We start from the raw sequence: 20,151 nt of genomic DNA, 5'->3' as shown, positions 1-20,151 counted from the left end.
GATGTGATTTTCACTTTTATACCTTTTCTTATTTTTCTGCAATAAACAAGTATACTTTGTACCATTTTTATGTTTATAATATTGCTAATGAAAAGCAGATTACAGATTATATATAAAATATGCTTTCATTGATATTTTAAAATATTATCTGGATATCTAGTCAGCAAAAAGGTACACAGAATAGTTGACAGTATTTATCTCAGAAAAACTGGATCTGCACTTTCTTTAGAATTATCAGAGAAAAGAAATCTAAAGAATTTGCATTAGGGGAAAAAGCAAAAAGGAAGTTGTATCTGCAACCTGTAATTGAAACAAGCACACAAAACATGTACAGTAATATCCTTTTAGTTTAGGTATACTAACATATCTAAAAATATACCAAAATATCAATAATAAATATTTCTCTGAGTGGTAAGTTTACAGGTTGTTGTATTTTCTCTTTTTTTTTTCTTTACGATATTTTTTCACATTTCTACACTAAATTCATATTATTTCTGTAGTTTGAAAAAGACATTTTCTAGTTTGGGTTCCCCTAGAAATAGACCCCAGACAAGAATTTTATGCAAGTGACTAATTTGGGAGGTGATCCCGGGAGACCTTGGTAGGGATGTGGGGAAGGGAACCAAGTCTATAAAAGGTACATTAGCAGGAAGTTACTACCCTTGATGACTGGGGTTTGATCCCCCTGGGGAACCTGAGACAATATAAAAAACCCTCAGTTATTCCACTTGAGAGGTAAAGGAGCTGGGCGGTTTAGCCTCCCATTCCCATTCATTATTGCCTGATGGGTACACCCACAGAGTGTTTACTCCCTGGCACCTGCCTGCTCATTTGCTGCCAAGCCAGCTCCACTGACAGAGAAAGCCCTCTGGTGGGAGCCATAGGGTTGGCAATGCCTGGGAAGGTAGATGCCCAGAGGATATAGAGGCACACCGACAGCATCTGCTATGTTTGATTTTTTTTCTTTTTACTCCAGGATGTTATACAAAACTCTTTGATTCTAGAACTGTATTTTTTGGGGAGGCATATTTATTGCATATTTAAACAAAAAAAAAGTAAAAGTAAGATTGTCTCACACACGGGTTTTCAGATGCTGTGCTCCATAAAGTCAGAAAATAATGAGGGCTATTTGATGGATGCTCATCACAAAAGAGGCATCAAAAGGCAAACTCCAAAGTAAATATCATGCACTGCTTGAGGAAATTAAGAAAAAAAGCTGAAAAGTTATGTGAGAAGCCACTTGGGACTTGGTCAAGCTGACATGAATAATATGTCTTAAATGCTGACATTATAAAAATTTATGCTGCAGTAAAATAAAATTATAAATAATCATGCAACTGCACCTTGGCATATGAAACCCCAAATTTAAGGCACTGTTCAGAACAGTCAATAACCTCTTAAACAATATTAAGAAAATACTGGTAAATGCAGACTTCAGCAAAATTCTGTAATTCTTATTCTCCAACAGCAGCTTCTCAGAACAATGATCCTCTCTCCTCTTACCCCCTCCACTTCATTCCTCAATGACAGGAAGAGAATACACTTCAAAACTGGCATCACAATTTATTCTCAGTAAATATATCTTCACTATGGAATATTTATCAGCTGTTAAAACCAATGAGTTCATTCTAAATATGAGTCTAAGGAGAAGTCCCATAGTAATAAAAGCTAACACTAAAAAAAGCACTGGCCACGTACCTGGTCTAAATATTTTTTTAAATTTTTATTTATCTTTATTTGGGAGGTAATTAGGGGGGCTTAATTATTTATTTATTTTAATGGAGGTGCTAGGGATTGAACCCAGGACCTCGTGCATGCTAAGTATGCACTCTACCACTGAGCTATACTCTCCCCATGGCCTAAATATTTTATGTATGTTAATTACTTCTCAAAAAGACCTTACAAGTTAGACACTAATATTTTAACCATTATATAGAGATAAGAAAATGCAGACACAGAGAGGTTAACCTGCTTGCCCAAGGTCACACAACTTATCTGTGGGAAAAGCTATGCTCTGGTTCCGAGTCTGCACTCCTAGATACTCTAAAACAGAGAGGAATGTGTAAAGTATAACTCCATTCTTTACTTGTAAAGCCCTAATAAATGGGCCTTCCTTTTTTAGCATAGAAAACTGTGGAAGGAGACACACATGGGCTTCTGTACTGGTTATTTCAGGAAGTAGAAGCAGAAAAGGATGGGACATCGAGGTAGAACTAAGTTATTGTCTATATATGATTCTTTGAATCTTTAATGACAAGCTTATATTACTTGGTGGGTTTTTTAATATCTAAATAACTATTTTTTAAAAGAAAGGGAAAGTTTTATAGAATCTTATGAGAGAGATTTAAGTGGGGCCTCAGTGTGAGTCTCTGAAGTCATCAAACCTCTCAATTCTGGTGAACTCAGACCAGGACTGAATCTGAAACAGAAAGTCACAGGGAGGCCCTAGGGGTTCAGGAAGCAGGTATCTGAATATTCCAAGGCTGAATGGAGACACATTTGCATGGGCGTGGGTGTTTGTAGGTGTATGTTTGCCAAAACACTTTTTCCAACACTAGGGCTTCTGCTTTGATCAGTTTGTTACATAACCATTTCCAGAATGGGTCTGATGCAATCAACTGCAGACTCTACACAGGGATCTCTCAGGCAGCCAGCAGGGGCACCTGAATCAGGTTCTAAGGATCTTTATTCCCAACAAATAGTAAGCATGTAAAAGTTATCTTCAAAGATAGTTTTGAATTAATTGTTTCTAGAAAGACTGTAGTTCACCACAAACTATCTTATTATCTTGTTTTTATAATTCGTGTTTCAGGACTTTCAGGAAGCTTCTGCTTAAAGGCTACATTCTAAAGGGATGTTATATCACAACCCTGAGAATCAAGAATTTGGAGGATAGTTACAGTGTGTGTACATAACACACCTGTGCAAGATAAACACAGTGAGCTGGTCAGATACACAAAGAAATGATAACAATACCTAACAGTTACCTGGGGCCTGTGTAGGCAAATCACTGGGCTAAGCATTTTGCATGGATCTCCTCATTTAATCCTCATTATAACACTATGAGAAGATAACATTTTGATCTTTATTTTGTAGATGAGGAAACTAAGCTGTAGAGAAGTAACTTTTACCAAGTAATACAGATAACAGATGGTAGAGCTAGGATGTGAACCCAGGTAGTGTAGCTTGGGAGCCAAGAGTCTGACGTCTTGTATACCTTGCTTCAGTGGATCTATACACACATCAGAATGTCTGCAGAGCTACTTACAGATAAGGAATCTTCTCAGGATAGTGCAATGCCTTAGAACACAGACTCTGCAGCCAAACTGCCTTAGTTCAGACCCCTTCCCCATCACATACAAGCTGGATAACCTTGAGAAAATTATTCAACTTCCCTAGACTTGAGTTTTCTCATCTGTACAATGAGAATGATATTGGTACCAACCTCATAGACTTATAGTGAGAATTAAATAAATTAATATAAGTAAAATTAATATTAAATGAGATACTAGATGTAGAGTAATATTTGTAAAGAACATTCCTGCATATATTAAACACCCAACACATGTTAGCAAGTGTTATTTTAGTAAAGCAGAAGACAATCCCATCCCAGAAATGTCTCAAGTTTTCCCTTACAAAGAATGTATTAAAGAATAATATCATCTAGCTTCTGCATCAGTTCTACGTAACTATCTTTCATGGTGCAAACCAACCCTTATATTTGGCACTACTATGCAGTTGGAAAGGTTGAGAATAAATACAAGATAAACTGAGCCTTTTAACTTCAGATCTTCTCCATTCTGCAAAGCTCCATGACATGACTTACTTGGAGAATCTGGATTTTGTGGGGAGAATGACTTCTCCAGGGACTGGGATTCTTTTTGCTCCATTTCCTCTGTGGTTGAACCCAGCTCCTCTTTCTTTATTTCTTTTTGCTTATTCCATTCCTCATTTTTAGTTTTGTTGGTATGAGTCTCATCAGATTCTTCCAGCATCAGATCTTTTTTACCTCTGACAGCCCAGTGCATTGACTACATTAATTAAAAGCAGGCATATAACATAAAATCAATATTATATAGTTTCTATATTTAAAATTCAATATATGGTAACACCTGACCTCCTATTATCATGCTGATTAACAAAATGTTATACTTGACAATTAACCAGATATTAATCAATTAATTCAGATATTAATCAATTAATCCTCACTGATTTGAAAGACTAATGATGTCAGGAGAAATTCATATCATGGTACAGAGCAAAGGGACCAGCATCAGAGAGATTCAAAGAATGAGATGTTTTCTCAGAAAAGTAAACATAAAATTACCATATGACCCAGAATTCAGTTCCTAAGTATATTAAAAAAAACTGAAAACAGGTGTTCAAAGAAAAATTTACACACAAATGTCCATAGCAGCACTAGCCACAAGAGGCAAAAGATGGAGACAATCCAATGTCCATCAGCTCATGAATGGATAAACAAAACTGTGGTATATCCATACAATGGAACATTATTATTTGGCCATAAAAAAGAATGAAGTGCTACAATATGGATAAACCTTGAAAACATTATGGTAAATAAAAGGAGCCAGAGATAAAAAGTCTTGTCCATAAGACATGGAAACCACTTAAATATCCATCAACAAGTGACTGGATAAAGAAGTTGTGGTATATTTACACAATGGAATACTATTCAGCCATAAAAAGGAATAAAATAATGCCATTTGCTGCAATATGGATGGACCTGGAGAATGTCATTCTAAGCAAAGTAGGCCAGAAAGAAAAAGAAAAATACCGTATGATATCACTCATATGTGAAATCTTAAAAAAAGACACAAATGAAATTATTTACAGAACAGAAACAGACTTACAGACATAGAAAACAAACTTATGGTTACTAGAGGGGAAGAGGGTGGGAAGGGATAAATTGGGAGTTCTAGATTTGCATATACTAACTACTATATATAAAACAGATAAACAAGTCTCTTCTGTATAACACAGGGAACTATATTCAATATTTTGTAGTAACTATGATGAAAAATAATTTGAAAACTAATGTATGTATGTATGCATGACTGAAACATTATGCTGTACACCAGAAGTTGACACAACATTGTAAACTGACTATACTTCATTAAAAAAAAAAAGATTTAATAAGACAACAACAAAAAAAATGGAACAAAGAGACAGTTACTTTTCCCCAAATACCAGTTTGTACCTTTTTCACATTGTGTCCTATATATGTATTTCCTATTAAAATGTTTAAAATTGTATGGACAGATGGATAAATGAAAGGAAAAATAGATGAATACAGAGTAAGAAAGAGAGTTTGAGAGTTTGCTGTGTTGAAAATATTTTAAGGAATTTTGGATGTACACAATGTAAAAGAAAAAATTCTTATTTTTGAGTGAAGGAGGCTGTCACTATTTTTTTAAAGATTCTCTCCAGATATTTTATGCATCTAATCAAAACCCTGTGGTTAGTCCTTCATAAATAATTAACCCACCTTAAACAAATCATATGACTATGCACTACATTCCAAAAAGAGATGAAGGAAACAGTTTACCTGTTAAGTAGAGTGGCTTTAACTATATACTTTGAGAGTTTTGCATTGTTCTTCCACGTTACTTCAAAGACCCTCCCCATCACTGTTACAGGTTTTTTATCAGTGAAAAAAAAAACATTTTGCTCAAGTCTTCTTAACATAAAAACTATTAAGAAGGAATCTAAATGTAACCCTGGAGGGCTGCAATTTAAGAGATGTGAATCACTTTTAGACTAATTCTAACAAGTGTCCCTGAAGACTTCCTTACAAGGTAACTTCTGTATTCTAAGTCTCATGTTATAGAAAACTGTCCATGTGTACAAAAAAAAAAAGCCACATAACTAATCATGCCTAAGAATGTGTAAACCTTTAAAATTGTATTTTCTCTGCAATCTACAAAGGTCCATGTAAGAACAAAATAATTATATAACATAGCAATTATAGAGATTATTTTTATATTTAGTTTTTTTAATGGCATGAAGGAAAATAACAACAGTTTAAAAAAAATCTCCGCATCTATCTAACAATTCTTTCACCAGAATTTATAACAGGAATAATTTACAAATAATTTACAGCTTTCTTTGATTAATGAGGTCCTGCTTTTTATTTAAATTATAACCCTTGAAGAGAGAACAGGCTCATATGAACTGAAAAGATGGAGAATGTGAATTTGCAATGGTTCAAAATTCAGCAGTATTATATGAGCAACTTAAGAAGCACAGTTATCAGAATGTTTAAAACAGTAAATGATAATGGGGAGCACATACATATACTGGGTCTCACAAAGAGACTGACAAATGTAGTCAGAGGCTCTTCTGGCCTCGAGCCACTGAATTTCCCTTCACAGGATTTTGCAGACACTGTGTTATATCCAGATTCTATCAGCTTCCTGGCCTTCTTTCTCCCCTTGTCTATTGCCTCTTTAGGCTACTGCATGAGTCAATTCAGAGGCAGCCTGAGCTTCATAAATTCACTTCATCCCAGAGAGAAACCTACCGTTTTCACCGAGTCACTCAAAGCTTCCCACTGCTGGAACGGCATTGACACCTGGCTCCTTCGCCAGTGGTCATAGCGGGCTCGACTCTCTTCATTAGTCAAAATCTCCTTTGCCTTCTGCAGTTTCTGAAAAGTCTCCACTAGAAAACAAATTAAGAAATGAGCACTAATCTCTTGCAGGAGTTATTTTATACTCCAGTACAATCAAACTTTTCTCACTGAAATATGTCTCTGTTATTTACCAGCTATGTAACCTTGGGTCAGTTCATGACATCAAGCTTTAGTTTCCTCATTTTGTAAAGTGTATCCTAAGGACAAGTGAGATTATGTATGTAAAGTACCTGGCTTCCAGTTTAGCCACTCCCTTTACTGAGCTCCAGTGATGTGCCAGGTGCTAGTCCAGGTGCTGATGACACAGGTGATAAAGAGAAATACAGAGGCAAGACTGGTTCTGCTTGGGGGTCAGGGCTTCATTCGTCTTCTATACACTGAGTCATCCTTGGCTCTTCTCTCACATCTCACTTCTAATTCATTAGCAAACTATCTTGGCTCTACCTTTAAAATATGCCCAAGATCTGACCTCTTGTCCCCACGTCCACTGCCAAAACTCTGGTCCAAGCCGCCATCCTCTCTTGGCTGGATTATTACACTGGCTTCTCAATTGTCCTCCCTGCCTTTGTCTCAGTCTATTTTCTACGCAGCAGAGTGATTTTTTAAAAAATAAGTCATATAATACCACTCCTCTGCTCAAAATTATGTCCAATGACTTTTTATTTCTCTTAGAATTAAACTGAAAATTCTTACCATGGCTAGTAGGCCAGGCACGCTCTGCCTGTCCTCGACCCATCCCTTCCTTCTGTGACCTCATTTCTTTACTTTTCCCATCTCTCTCGCTACAGCCACAGTAGCTTCCCTGATGTTTCTTGAGTACACCCAGAACACTCCAGCCACAGGACTTGTCACTTGCTGTCTTTTCTACCAAGAACACTTTTTCACCCCAAGCACTCATATGGCTTACTTCCTTCAGATACCAGCTCAGATGTTGTCTTGTGGATGGAGTTTTCACTGATCATGCGACATAAAATAACTGCCTGCCACCTCAGCCCCATTCCTTTATCTCCCTTGCCTGCCCTACTTTACTTTTCTTCATAGTACTTACCCCTGGACATTATATATAGTTATTTGATTATGATCTATCTCCTCTATGAGAATACAAACTCCATGAGGGCAGACACTTAATCTGTTTTGTTCTCTGCGACATCCCTTCCACTGGAGCAGTGTAGCAGGTGCTCAAAAGTATTTGTTCAATGAATGAATGAGTGAATGCTTGCTTCCTCTTTTCAGTGAATATAAAGATATTCATATAATGCTATTCCCGGAGCTCTAAGCACCAAAGAATTGACACATACCCTTAAAACATTTTGTGAATTAGTTATCTTTTAATAGTATCACTGAGAAAAGTAATTTAAATTATCCTAATAGTGCTTAAAATTACCTCACGGGAAGCAGTCAAGATCCTCTGAAATGGAAGATGTTAGGGCAAATGTACAGTCAATACTGAGGGCACCTCCTTACCAGCTGTGAAACTACTGAAACACTTCTGTACCCCAGTTGGTAAAGAGCTCCTGATCCTGAGCACTCCTCCTCCAAACACCACCACTTAGAGTGTTCCTCCAGCAGCCAGAGATACTGCCTGAGACCGCAAGGAACCTCCAGCAACCCTGTCCGAAGCTGGGCAGCGCAGGTACTTAACTGGCCATTAAACATTGAATATCACTGTTGGAGGTAGTAGCAATTAATGGATTAAAGGGAAGACCCTAAAGATGGGGCCACTGAAAGCTACAGGAAAACAAACACATAAAAAACATCTTGCTATAGCTGCTAGCTCCAGTGAGCAATCCTTCCGTTGCTGACAACAATGTAAATGTCCCGCTGTACAAATGAGATGTCACTTTTTCCAACTGAAATAAAAAGCTCATTAAATAATTACCATGGATGCACACGTCAGTTACTACTAGAGCAGATTTACATTTTTTATCTCTGAGTCACCTTCTCTTTGCACATTATTGTTGGCCTCATTTTCCAGAGTTTTCAGAATGAAAGAATTACTCTGATGTCAATCCCTCAACAGCAGTTGATAAGCAGAAAGCAAGAGACCTTCCCTTTCTTGCTATGTAGCCTTTTCCTTGCTCCATACTCTTTACCATATTTAATAAAAATGAGTTTGGCTTTATATTTGTCCTTCAATATATGAGCTAATCAAATGAATCATACCAGATAAACATTTACCAGTTCTGGGAAGAGAGAGCTCATTTTATAAGCTTATACGAGCAACTGATGATGGAAACTTTAAGAGACATTCTGATTTGACTTCTAGGTCTAATTTGAAACTACAGAGATGAAGCTCATATTTCACAATATAATTTGTATTATTATTACAGCCACATTTTAAATGTAGGCCCCTTACAATTTCTTGAGAAATAATAATAATAATATGATGTTAGAATGTACTTTGAAAAAAATCTGAAGGAAAATACACAAACTGTTAATAGTGGTTCTCTGGCAAAGAGAGATAAGACCAGACTTTCATTTTCAACATTATTTAGTACTGTATGTTATTTTTATTCTAAGGGAAAAAAGCTATAAAGAGTTTTTAAAGTAGAAAAATATTGAGACATTAAAAGATTTCTGTTAGTAAGAGACAAAGAGTTTCCCTTCCTCAAATATTCAAATGTCTCTGACGCCTGCAAAACAGTAACAAAAATACCATTTCACAAGTCCTTAGTGCAGTCTGAAATCCCTTTCAAAAGGGGGTGGTCAAAGAGAAGTTAATAAATGGTTCGCCTGAAGCAGTTAACTGTTTCACACATGGGACAGGCATGAGCACCAGCCAGAAGATTCTGTTCTCAGTGACACAATTTCTATAGCACAACCTGTCCTGCCTACATCACCCACAACTGCAGAGAATGGATATCATAAAGCTTTAGATTTTGTTTTAATGAGAATAAGAAAGATCTAATGTTTACTTAATAAAAAAGAAAACTATCCCATTTTGTTAAATTTTTATCTTGGAATACGGCTTAAAAACAAGAAAAGAAAATCCACTGAATCATAATTGCCACCATTCATTTAGTTCTTCCTGCATGCAAGATCTCTCATTTAGTCCTCACAGCAGACACATGAAGTAATAATATACTATTAGTCTATCCATTTACCTATGAGAATGCAAAGGCTCAAAGAAGTTGCCCAAGATGAACTAGCTCATTTGTGGGAGCTAGGAGCAATCCAGACAGACAAGCCTGTGTTCATATCTACTTCTCCTTTGGGCTAATATATCAGTCATTGCAATGGCAATGGTTGGGACTACACTTAGCAAACCAAAAAGGTATATATACCAGTTCAGTTTCTTCTACCTGCAGTTGCTCTATAGGCTAGCCTTTCACCCTAATGAAATATGTTTCAAAATCTGTCCACTGTATTTTGGTCAAGCTAAAATTCAGCATCAGGATGACTGTTTCACATTTTTAAACATTTTTATCAATAACCTTAAGCCTTCTCCAAGTATGTTAAAAAACACTTAAATCTTCAGAAAGTCATGTTAATCCAAACTGAGTAAATGGATGCTTAACCAGATTTGAATTGAATTAATTAAACCAAAGGTTGAATCATCTATCAGCTGCAAGCCTGACAAGGGAAGATACTGATGTCTGTGTACCTTTTCATTTTAAACAATATGTACACAGTCCAGTGGTTTCTCTGAACAAGAAGCCTTGAGGTAGCCCTTACATGAAAACTCTCATCACTATGGCAACTAGAATGGCAACGATTACACAGTGACTCATCATGTGTCCTGAATAGAAACTGTTTGTCAGGGACAGAGAAACAACTCAGAGCCATGCTTCACTGGAAAAGAACCCAGTTAAGGAATAACCTGTGGTGGTGGGGTTTTTTTTGAAAGCTTATCAAATTTTTACACTTTTATGTTAGGACATCTATTTTAATACTAACTCCAGTTTAGAGAGGTAATTAATATGTCTCCTATAGAAATGTTTATCAATTCACTTTTGCACTTATTCAAGAAATTATTTGCACAAAGTAGCTGTCCTCCAAGGCTGGTGCTATTCTAGGTGTGGGGCATAGCACTGTGAATAAGATAAGCAGGAGCCCAGTCTCACTGAGCTTCCAGTATGACTAGTAAGCAAACAGGTAACAAGGAGACCACGTGATACACAGCTGGCTGCCTGATGTACGTGTGGGTGCTCTGGGGAGCTGGGGCACATGTGACTTCCGGGAGGAAGTGATGGCTAAGCCGAGACCTGAGTTGGGAGCATGACCCAGGTAATCAAAGCAGAGCAGGGAGGTGTGCAGGCCTTGGGGGTGTTCAGGCAGAGGAAGCAACAGGCATAAAAGTCTGGAGAGTTGAAAGCAGGGCACATTAGGGAATCAAGGCAGTTCTGAAAGGCTAGAACATGGGGTGGTGGCATGGTGGTAGAGAGAAAATGAGGATGGAGAGATAAATAGGGAGAGCACAACATGAAGGGGATTGTGCCTAGGGGCCCGGCAATGACAAAGAATGAACTGTTGCTACACGCACAATATGGGTAAACATCACAGATGTAAGGTAAAGCAAAAGGAGCCACACACAAAACAGTACAGACTGTATGATTCCATTTATATGAAGCTCAAAACCAGGCAAAACAAATCAATGATGATAGCAGTTCAAAAATGGGAGAGGGTGCTGACATTGAACAGGACATGACAAGGGACTTTTCCTGGGGTGCTGGAAATTTTCTACTTCATCTGGGCAGTGGTTAAACTGGTTACGTGTAGACACAAATATATCAAGTTTACACTTACACTTTGTTCACATTGCCTTAAACAAGTTATGCCTTAATAAAAAGGGTAAAAATCAAATGAGCAATAATAATAGTTAAATGTCTAACAAAACCTGACTTCATATATTGGAAAGTGACCTGTTACTACAAATCAAAGGGATCAATGGCTTCAGAGAAAATTAATTAAGAGTTTTAAGATGAGGAAAAAAAATTTTAATGAAGAGGGGTTTGGAGTGTACCTTTTGTACAATGTAGAGTAATAGACAGGTCTCAGTCACAATATTTTCCTCATAGAAAAATCATGTGTATACATATACTATACACATACCTATAGAATATACATATAGTAAATACAGTCATCAAATTTAAGATAGTATTGCCTACCCTGAGGACAAAGTCAGGGTCAGAATACACAAGAAACTTCAACTGCATTGGTAAAGTTTTAATCTGGGTGGTAGATAGATGGGCATTTGTTATAGTATTCTTTATACCTTTTTGTACATATTAAATCTTTTAATTTTTTTCTGTAGTTAGAAATAAAGACCACTATTTGCAGTGTGGAGCAATTAAAGGAGTGCTGAAATGACAATGGCTTACCTACTGTAGTGGCTATGAGGGTGGAGGGAAGAGGACCAACAGGAGAGAGATGTGGAAAGTAAACCACCAGCACCTGGTAATCCACCAGATGTAGACGTGAGGTAGGGAAAGGAGACAGATTTTCGCCTGACCAACTGAATGGATGGTGATGCCATTTGCTGAGATGGGAAAACATTGAAAAATGAGCAAGATTTTAGAGAGGTGAGAGGAGAATGAATAATGAGTCCAGTTCTTGACAGAGTGACTTCAAAATGTCTCCAGAAGGAGATTTCAAAAATGCAGTCAAAACTACAGTCTGAAAGTGAGAAGTGAGAACTGGGTTAAGGACAGACTTGTTAGCCATCAACAAATAACTGATGACTGAAGCCACAGACATGGATAAAACTCCAGGGAGAATGGGGAGTAAGCCCCAAAGAGAGGTTAGAAGAGAAACTGAGGACAGAATGGAAGCAGTCACAAGGGAAACAAAAGGAGCAGCTCAAGAAGTAGGAGGAAAAGCATGAGTGCATATCCTGGTAGCTGAGAGAAAGGAGTGCTTCGAGATGGTGAGTGTGGTCGCCAGTGCCAACTTGTGAACAAGTTCAGGGAAGATAAGGACAAAAGGTGACCACTGGATTTGGCAGCCAGGAAGTCTTTTGGTGACAAGAGCCATTTCCTAGAAGGGTGAAGAGCAAGTCAGACTGGGATAAATTGAAAACTGGGTGAAAGGGAAGTATTGGTTTGCTTGTATTTTTTCAAGCTGAGATACACAAAAGCATTTATGTATAAATTTATGATAATAGAATTTCAATTATGATAAGGAAAAAACAAAAGTATGAAAATATTATTATATATTCTATATGGACCTATTCAGGACCTCAAAATGAAGAAAACACAGCTAGGTTCCTCATCAAGACAATCACCTAGTTATAAACATATTTAAGTCATATTAACACTCAAGGACTGGTGAAATAAGGCATAAATGGATGACTTTTAAATCATGATAGCAGAAAGATAAATGGATGTTAAATGACTACTATTAGAGATAAGATCCTACCCAGTTCCCTCCTCTCCTACCATCCAGTAAAGCAAAAATATTCTTTGGTATTGAATGAAAGAGTTTGAGCATAACAGAGAAAAGAAAATGACGTTACCATTCAATGGCTTTTTAGATCTGTATGCTGTACATTTTCATGAGAAACAGTTATTATCTAACACTTACCAGCTTTGGAGTTTTCAGGATGTTTGTCAGGATGACATTCCAGGGCCCTGACCTTAAATTCTGCCAGGATTTGTTCAACCTAAAGTGAGAAACAATGTTTGAAGTAAGGAATCCAACTTGAGTGGCATAAAGGAAGAAGTTCGGCATCAGTCCTTCCAAAAATAGCTGTGATCACCCAACTTTTCATTTTGATCCTTGTATTTGTAGTTTGACTTTTTAATCTAAGAAATTACTGCCTCCATAACAAAATTCAGAAAGCATCCAATGCAAGATCCTATTCCAACAGTGGTCTGTGATGATAATTTAACTTATTACTGTGTTTAGATGATGGCCCAAGTCACCTATGAGTTCAATATATTTAAATGTCAAAAATGGTCAGATAAGTTTATCCTAAGAATATATGAAAGATGTGTTCACACATCTGAGGTTGTCAAAAAATGCTTAGCCACCATTCATTATTCAAGATGACTGTTTGGTTTATAAATTACCCATTATAAAGTTCTTTCTTTCTGCCTTTTGGTCCTTTCTTTTTTATTAAGAATTTCACAATTTAGGGTGGGGAGATTAGATAAAGATAGTCAAAAGATGCAAACTTCCAGTTATAAAATAAATAAGTATTAGAAATGTAACATACAACATGATAAATATAGTTAATACTGCTGTTTGTTATACATGAAGATTGTTAAGAGAGTGAATCCTAAGAGTTCTCATCACAAGGTAAAAAAAAATCTATTTCTTTAATTTTGTATCTGTATGAATGATGGATATTCAGTAAATTTATTGTGGTAATTGTTTCATGATGTACAGAAGTCAAATCATTATGCTGTACACTTTAAACTAACACAGTGCTATTATGTCAATTCTATCTCAATGAGATTAAAAGGAAATTTTTTTTCACAATTTAAAGGAAAGGACAAACTTGATAATTTTGCTACCAATAAACAATGTGGTTAGAGATTTTAATTCGGAAAACAGAGACTTCAGCCCAAACTAAAATGAGGTCTGATGGCCACCTATGATTTTATTTGATTTCTCTCACCCATCATAATCCTTGTTATCATGAATTATCAAGATTTGCTTTATTCATTATAATTGCAGTGTCAGCAGCAGGATACAACAGTGGTTATGTGGTTCTTGGAATGTGATTGCTTCATTTTAAATCCCAGTTCTGCCCAGAGACTTTAGGCAAGTTATGTAATTTCTAAGTGCCTCAGTTCCCTCATCTTTACATTACATGAATAACATAAGCTGAGCACTTAGCACAAAGCCTGATCACACTTAGGCTCAGTAGCTATTGTTAAATGTCAGTGGTTCAAACTATATTCAATATCCTGTAGTAACTTATAATAAAAGAGAATATGAAAAGGAATATAGGTATATATATGTGTGACTGAAACATTATGCTGCATACCAGAAAGTGATACAACATTATAAACTGACTATAGTACAATTAAAAAAAAAAAAGAAGCAAAAAAAACTCGGTGGTTCAGAAACTTGTCTGAAGTCATTTAGCTAGTTACTTAAAAAGCTGAGTTTTTGGTTAACTAAGCAGTTGGAATTCAAATCCAATAATCTTAACAAACTGTTTTACATGGCCAAATTCTTCAGGGTTAGGGACCTATTAACAAGTTCTGTATTTACTAGGAAAGCAAATTCCCTCTTTTCTTCTTTTTTCTTTTTAATTGAAATACAGTCAGTTTACAATGTGTCAATTTCTGGTGTACAACATAATGTTTAAGTCATATATATATATATTCCTTTTCATATTCTTTTTCATTTTAGGTTACTACAAGATTGAATATAGTTCCCTGTGCTATATAGGAAAAAAATCTGTTACTTTATTTTATATATAGTATTATTCTATTTTATATCTAGTAGTTAGTGTTTACAAGTTTACAAGTTTACTCGCAACTTATCCCTTCCCACACCCATTCCCCCCAGTAACCATAAGTTTGTTTACTATGTCTGTGAGTCTGTTTCTGCTTTGTAGATAAGTTCATTTGTGTCTTTTTGTTTGTTTGTTTGTTTTTAAGATTTCATATATGAGTGATATGGTATTTTTCTTTCTCTTTCTGGCGTACTTCACTTAGAATGATGATTTTCAGGTCCATCCATGTTGCTGCAAATGATATTATTTTATTCTTTTTTATAGCTGAATGGTATTCCATTGCATAAATATACCACAACTTCTATATCCAGGTATCTGTCAATGGACATTTAGGTTGTTTCCATGTCTTGGCTATTGTAAATAGTGTTGCTATGAACATTGGGGTGCATGTATCTTTTCAAATTAGAGCTCCCTGCAGATATATGCCTAGAAGTGGGATCGCTGGATCATATGGTAAGTCTACTTTTAGTTTTTTAAGGAATCTCCATACTGTTTTCCATAATGGCTGCACCAAACTACATTACCACCAGCCATGTAGGAGGGTTCCCTTTTCTCCACACCCTCTCCAGCTTTTATCATTTGTGGACTTGATAATGATGTCCATTCTGGCTGGTGTGAGGTGACAAATTACCTTTTGTTTGAGAAATGAATTCTCAAGCTGTTCAGCTCAATATTATCATAAGATTCATGGGAGAAACATATTTTTATCAGCTCTACATCATCCTTAATCAATTCTCATAAAAAATTTCTTCACTTTTAACAAAGATAGGCTGTATTAGATATGAGTATGTTTATAGCCCAGACTGATATCTCTGTTCTTTTCCATGTTAAACATGTTAAGTGAGGAAACCCTTGGAATAACAGGAAGAGATAGATTTCCTGCTAAGAACTGTAATTAATTATATTTCCTCTTCCTGGGTGCTCCCTTTAACCATCGGTCACCATAACCTGCTAATATAACAAAGAAAATTGAGATTGAGACTTGTTTTTAAATTTAAATATTAAATATTTAAAGAATCTAGTAGTAAGCACTTTTTAGTTAACAAGTAATTTATGAATACTCACAAACTCTTTGAAAAAATTTCTATCAATACAGAATTTTAAAAAAACTTTACCCCTTCAAGATAACAGGTTGCATCTTTCAAGACACATTTTTAACATATATACACACACACACACCCCTCGGGGGGGCGGGGGCAGTTAATAACACAAATGGATAAAATTATACCTACCTATCTATCAAAGGGAGAAAATTTGGGGGGTCTGTTGTTGTTGTTTTATTTTTTAATTCCTATCCCATCTTTAAAAATTAAGAATAGGCCATATCTCTCGTTACCTCTCATAGTTTTACCTTCACAAAGTTAACCACAAATATCCTATGTAAGGCTGGCTCTAGGTAAACTAACTGGTAAAGTGGCTTAGTTCGTCTTCGGCAAATTCTGTTTATCTCCTGGCAATTCCACCCTATGTGCCCAGTGCCAAGTGCAGCCCATGGACAAGTGAGGCCCTCCATGTCAAGGTCCACTGAATCATGCCTTCCTGACCCAATGTCCAATGATCTGGAAAACTGCCTGTCTTACTGGCCAATAAACATACAAAAAATGTCCAACTTTACTCATAACCAAGTAAATCAAAGCATCCAAGGAATGATAATGACTAGTGTCATTGAGGGTGCAAAGAAATGAACACTTTCATGCTTCCCTGGTGAGGATGTAAACAGGTGCATATTTTCTGGAAAGCAATTGGTATATATATATATATCAATATATATATATATACATACATTCACATACATACACACACACTAATATGTCCTTTACTTTTTCATACTCGTTTCAACAATTTCAATTCTAGGAATTTGGCTAAGTCAGTAACATGATTGTAGTGTCATAGGAGCTTTCTGAAAATTGAGATTTATTCATTAAAGGAATGAACTGACTCTAGTGAGGGAAATGCATATGCTGCAGAATATGTTGCAGAAAAGAGAACACTCATTTTAGTAAGTGGGTTGATTAACATCCATCATTTCAATTCACTTAGTTTGAAAATGGATTTTTCCCACAAAACTCCAGATAGTAATAATATTCCCGAAATAAATTTCATGAGAGATCATCCTACATCATTCTAATCAAATGATGGTTAATTAACATGAGCTATAGAAGGAACTTGAGCCACAAAACATATAATGGTAGAATTGGGTTACACTCCATAAAATACTACAGCTCTCTGTTAATCCATAGTGACAAAAATAGTTGAATAAATAAGTAAATGTGGGAGAAGGGACAGCTTTTCTTTACAGAAGAATTCTAAGTAATAAATGTAAAAGGATGAGGAAAAGAGAAAGCTACCATTAGGCAAACACCATAACAGTAACTGTTACAGGCAAAATCTATGAAAGGATACTAAAATCAGAGGGTGAAATTTGGAGGAGAAATACTGTCGTCTCAAAGAATCATCACCAATGTATTTGTTAATTACAAAAGGGAAAATAGTGACCCTATAGTGTAAAAACCTGGCAGAAGAAACCTGACAGACACATCTTAACCAAATGATCGAGGTTAATAAGAATTATCTACCCAGAGAAGAAGGGTATAGCTCAGTAGTAGAGCACGTGCTTAGCATGCACAAGGTCCTAGGTTCAATTCCCAGTACCTCCATTAAATATATAATAATAGGTAAATAGATAAATAAACCTAATTACCTCCCTCTCAAAAAAAAAAAAAAAGACATATCTCCCTCACGTGCCCCTGAAATGATACAATGAGAAAGGCACAACATCACTTTTGGAATGTTCTTTACAAAAACACATAACCTCAATCTAAACATGGGAAAACATCAAACAAATCAAAATTGAAGGACTTTCTACAAAATAACTCACCATCACTCTTCAAAGTGTCCAGGTTTTGAAAGATAAGGAAGGTATGAAAATTTGTCATTTTGGAGGAAACTGAGGGAACAGAGCAACTAAGCATGATAAACGATCCTAGCTCAGATATTGGGAGAGAAAAAGGCACTCATAGAAAGATTGATTAAATTGGAATGAAATCTATTCTTTAGATCAGGGATCGACTAACTCTGGCCCACAGAGCACCTGTTTTTAAAATAAAGTGTTATTGAAAGACAACCATAGACATTCATTTACATATTATCTATAGCTACTTTCTCACAAGGCTGAATTGAGTGGCTGTGACAGAGACCATAAATATGGCAAAGTCTAAAGTATTTGCTATCTCAGGGCCAACACCAGGATAAGACAAGCAGGACACCTGGGTTTAAGGAAGTTCTCTTTCTCTCTCTCTCTCTCTCTCTCTCTCAGGTTTCTGCACTCGGGCAAGCCTGAGAGGTAATGCCTCCTTAAATTTTGTGTCATAGGTGCTCTGCTGGCCTCACCCTAGTGCTGACCTTGTCTATCTGGTCCCTTACAAAAAATGCTTGGTGACCACTGGTTGAGTTAAACTATTGTACCAATGTTAATTTTCTGATTTTGATCATTGTACTGTCATTAAATATATTAACATTAAGGGAAGCTGGGTGAAGTGTATACAGGAGCTCTCTGTATTATTGTTGCAACTTTTCTGTAAGTCAAAAATTATTCCAGGGGAGGGTATAGCTCAAGTGGTAGAGTGCACAAGGTCCTGGGTTCAATCCCCAGTACCTTCTTTAAAGATAAATAAACCTAGTTATTACCCCCCCCAAAAAAAAATTATTCCAACAGGTGGAGCACAGAGGACTTTTAGAGCAGCAAAACTACTCTCTATGATACTCTGGTGGTAGATAAATGTCATGAGTCATTTGTCCAGACCCACAGAAGTACCACCCAAGAGTGAACCATAATGTAAACTATGGACTTTGGGTGATTATGATGTGTCAATGTAGGTTCATCCGTTGTAACTCTGTTGGGGATGTTGAATGACAGAGGCCATACGTCAATGGAAGGGGCTGGGGGCATATGGGAAATTGTTGTACCTTGCTGTCCACTTTGCTATGGACCTAAAACTGCTCTAAAAACATTCTATTAAAAATCATTTCAAAATAAAATATTTTAAAAGTAATATGCATTATAGAATAGAATGAATTTATGAAGTTCTAAGTGTAAAGTATTACTATGAGGACAAAACAACACCCACAACTATAACAACTTACTATATGCCAGGCACTGTTCTAAGCACATTATATATCATGTCTCATTTAATCCCAACAACTCTAAGAGGTCATACTATTATTATCCTCATTTGAAGATTAGGAGACCAAGCCATAGAAAAGTTAAATAATTTTCTTAAGGTCATATAGCCAGTAAATGGTTGAGACTTAAACCCAAGTAGTCTGAAGTCAGTGAGAAAACAAACTAGGAAAAAAAAGCATGTTCCCATTTATTGAGTTTATGCTCAGTTTCAAGTTCATAAAACCTTGAAATGAGGAAGTCTTCTTATTACTACTGAAATGTTGACCAAATATTAAAAAATCAAATAAGATCTACACCAGGGAGGATGACTTACACCAGTAGTCCATCAATAAGGACTTTTGTAGATTTTACAGCATGTGTCTTCTGTGTAAAATCTAATATAGGGAGATAAAGCTGACTGATTTGGGCTCAAATTTTGGTAAATGTTTTGAATGGGGGAGTATTTGTTTTCCACTTAACAACATGGAAATCCTCCCATGGCTATTAAATGTCATTTAATTAATTTCCAACACAAGCTTTAAAGTGTAAGAACTGTATACTAAAGCAAAAGAATTATGTGTGTGTCTCAACTCAACTGTTTTAAGTAGAATCAAAATATCAAGTTGCTTTGAAATTGTTACTACTAAATTGCTTTTAGTTCTGGTTGATTTTTTTAGAGCATCAAATCAAGGAATATTTGAAGTAAAGGAAATTCATGCAATACCAATCAAGTAAAGGAAATATCACAATACAAAAAAATGACATTAAAATATTTTTAAATGAGGATACACATAAGAAGAGGGGAAAGATATAGATCGATATAGATACATATAGATATAGATACATATAGAATTAACAAAATTGTGAGGTCATTTCATTTTAAATTAAATAAATGACTGTTATCTACATATGCCATGCCACTGGCAC

The 20,151-nt window shown here is 36.0% G+C and overlaps 1 protein-coding gene across 2 annotated transcripts in view; it reads right to left on the bottom strand.

Annotated features, from left to right (window-relative positions):
- Positions 1-20,151, bottom strand: part of DNAJC12 (DnaJ heat shock protein family (Hsp40) member C12) — a 29,923-nt gene that overhangs the window by 1,436 nt on the left and 8,336 nt on the right. For both annotated transcript variants that reach the window (XM_031682187.2, XM_015246630.3), the window contains exons 2-4: positions 13,175-13,253; positions 6,542-6,681; positions 3,827-4,031 (exon numbers count right to left, since the gene is read on the bottom strand). In XM_031682187.2, the coding sequence (XP_031538047.1) occupies positions 3,827-4,031; positions 6,542-6,681; positions 13,175-13,253 (424 nt within the window). The remainder of the gene's footprint in view (positions 1-3,826; positions 4,032-6,541; positions 6,682-13,174; positions 13,254-20,151) is intronic.

This window comes from Vicugna pacos, chromosome 11 (assembly GCF_048564905.1).
Source record: "Vicugna pacos chromosome 11, VicPac4, whole genome shotgun sequence".
Classification (NCBI taxonomy): domain Eukaryota; kingdom Metazoa; phylum Chordata; class Mammalia; order Artiodactyla; family Camelidae; genus Vicugna; species Vicugna pacos.
This window is presented reverse-complemented; position numbering and strand designations above follow the sequence as displayed.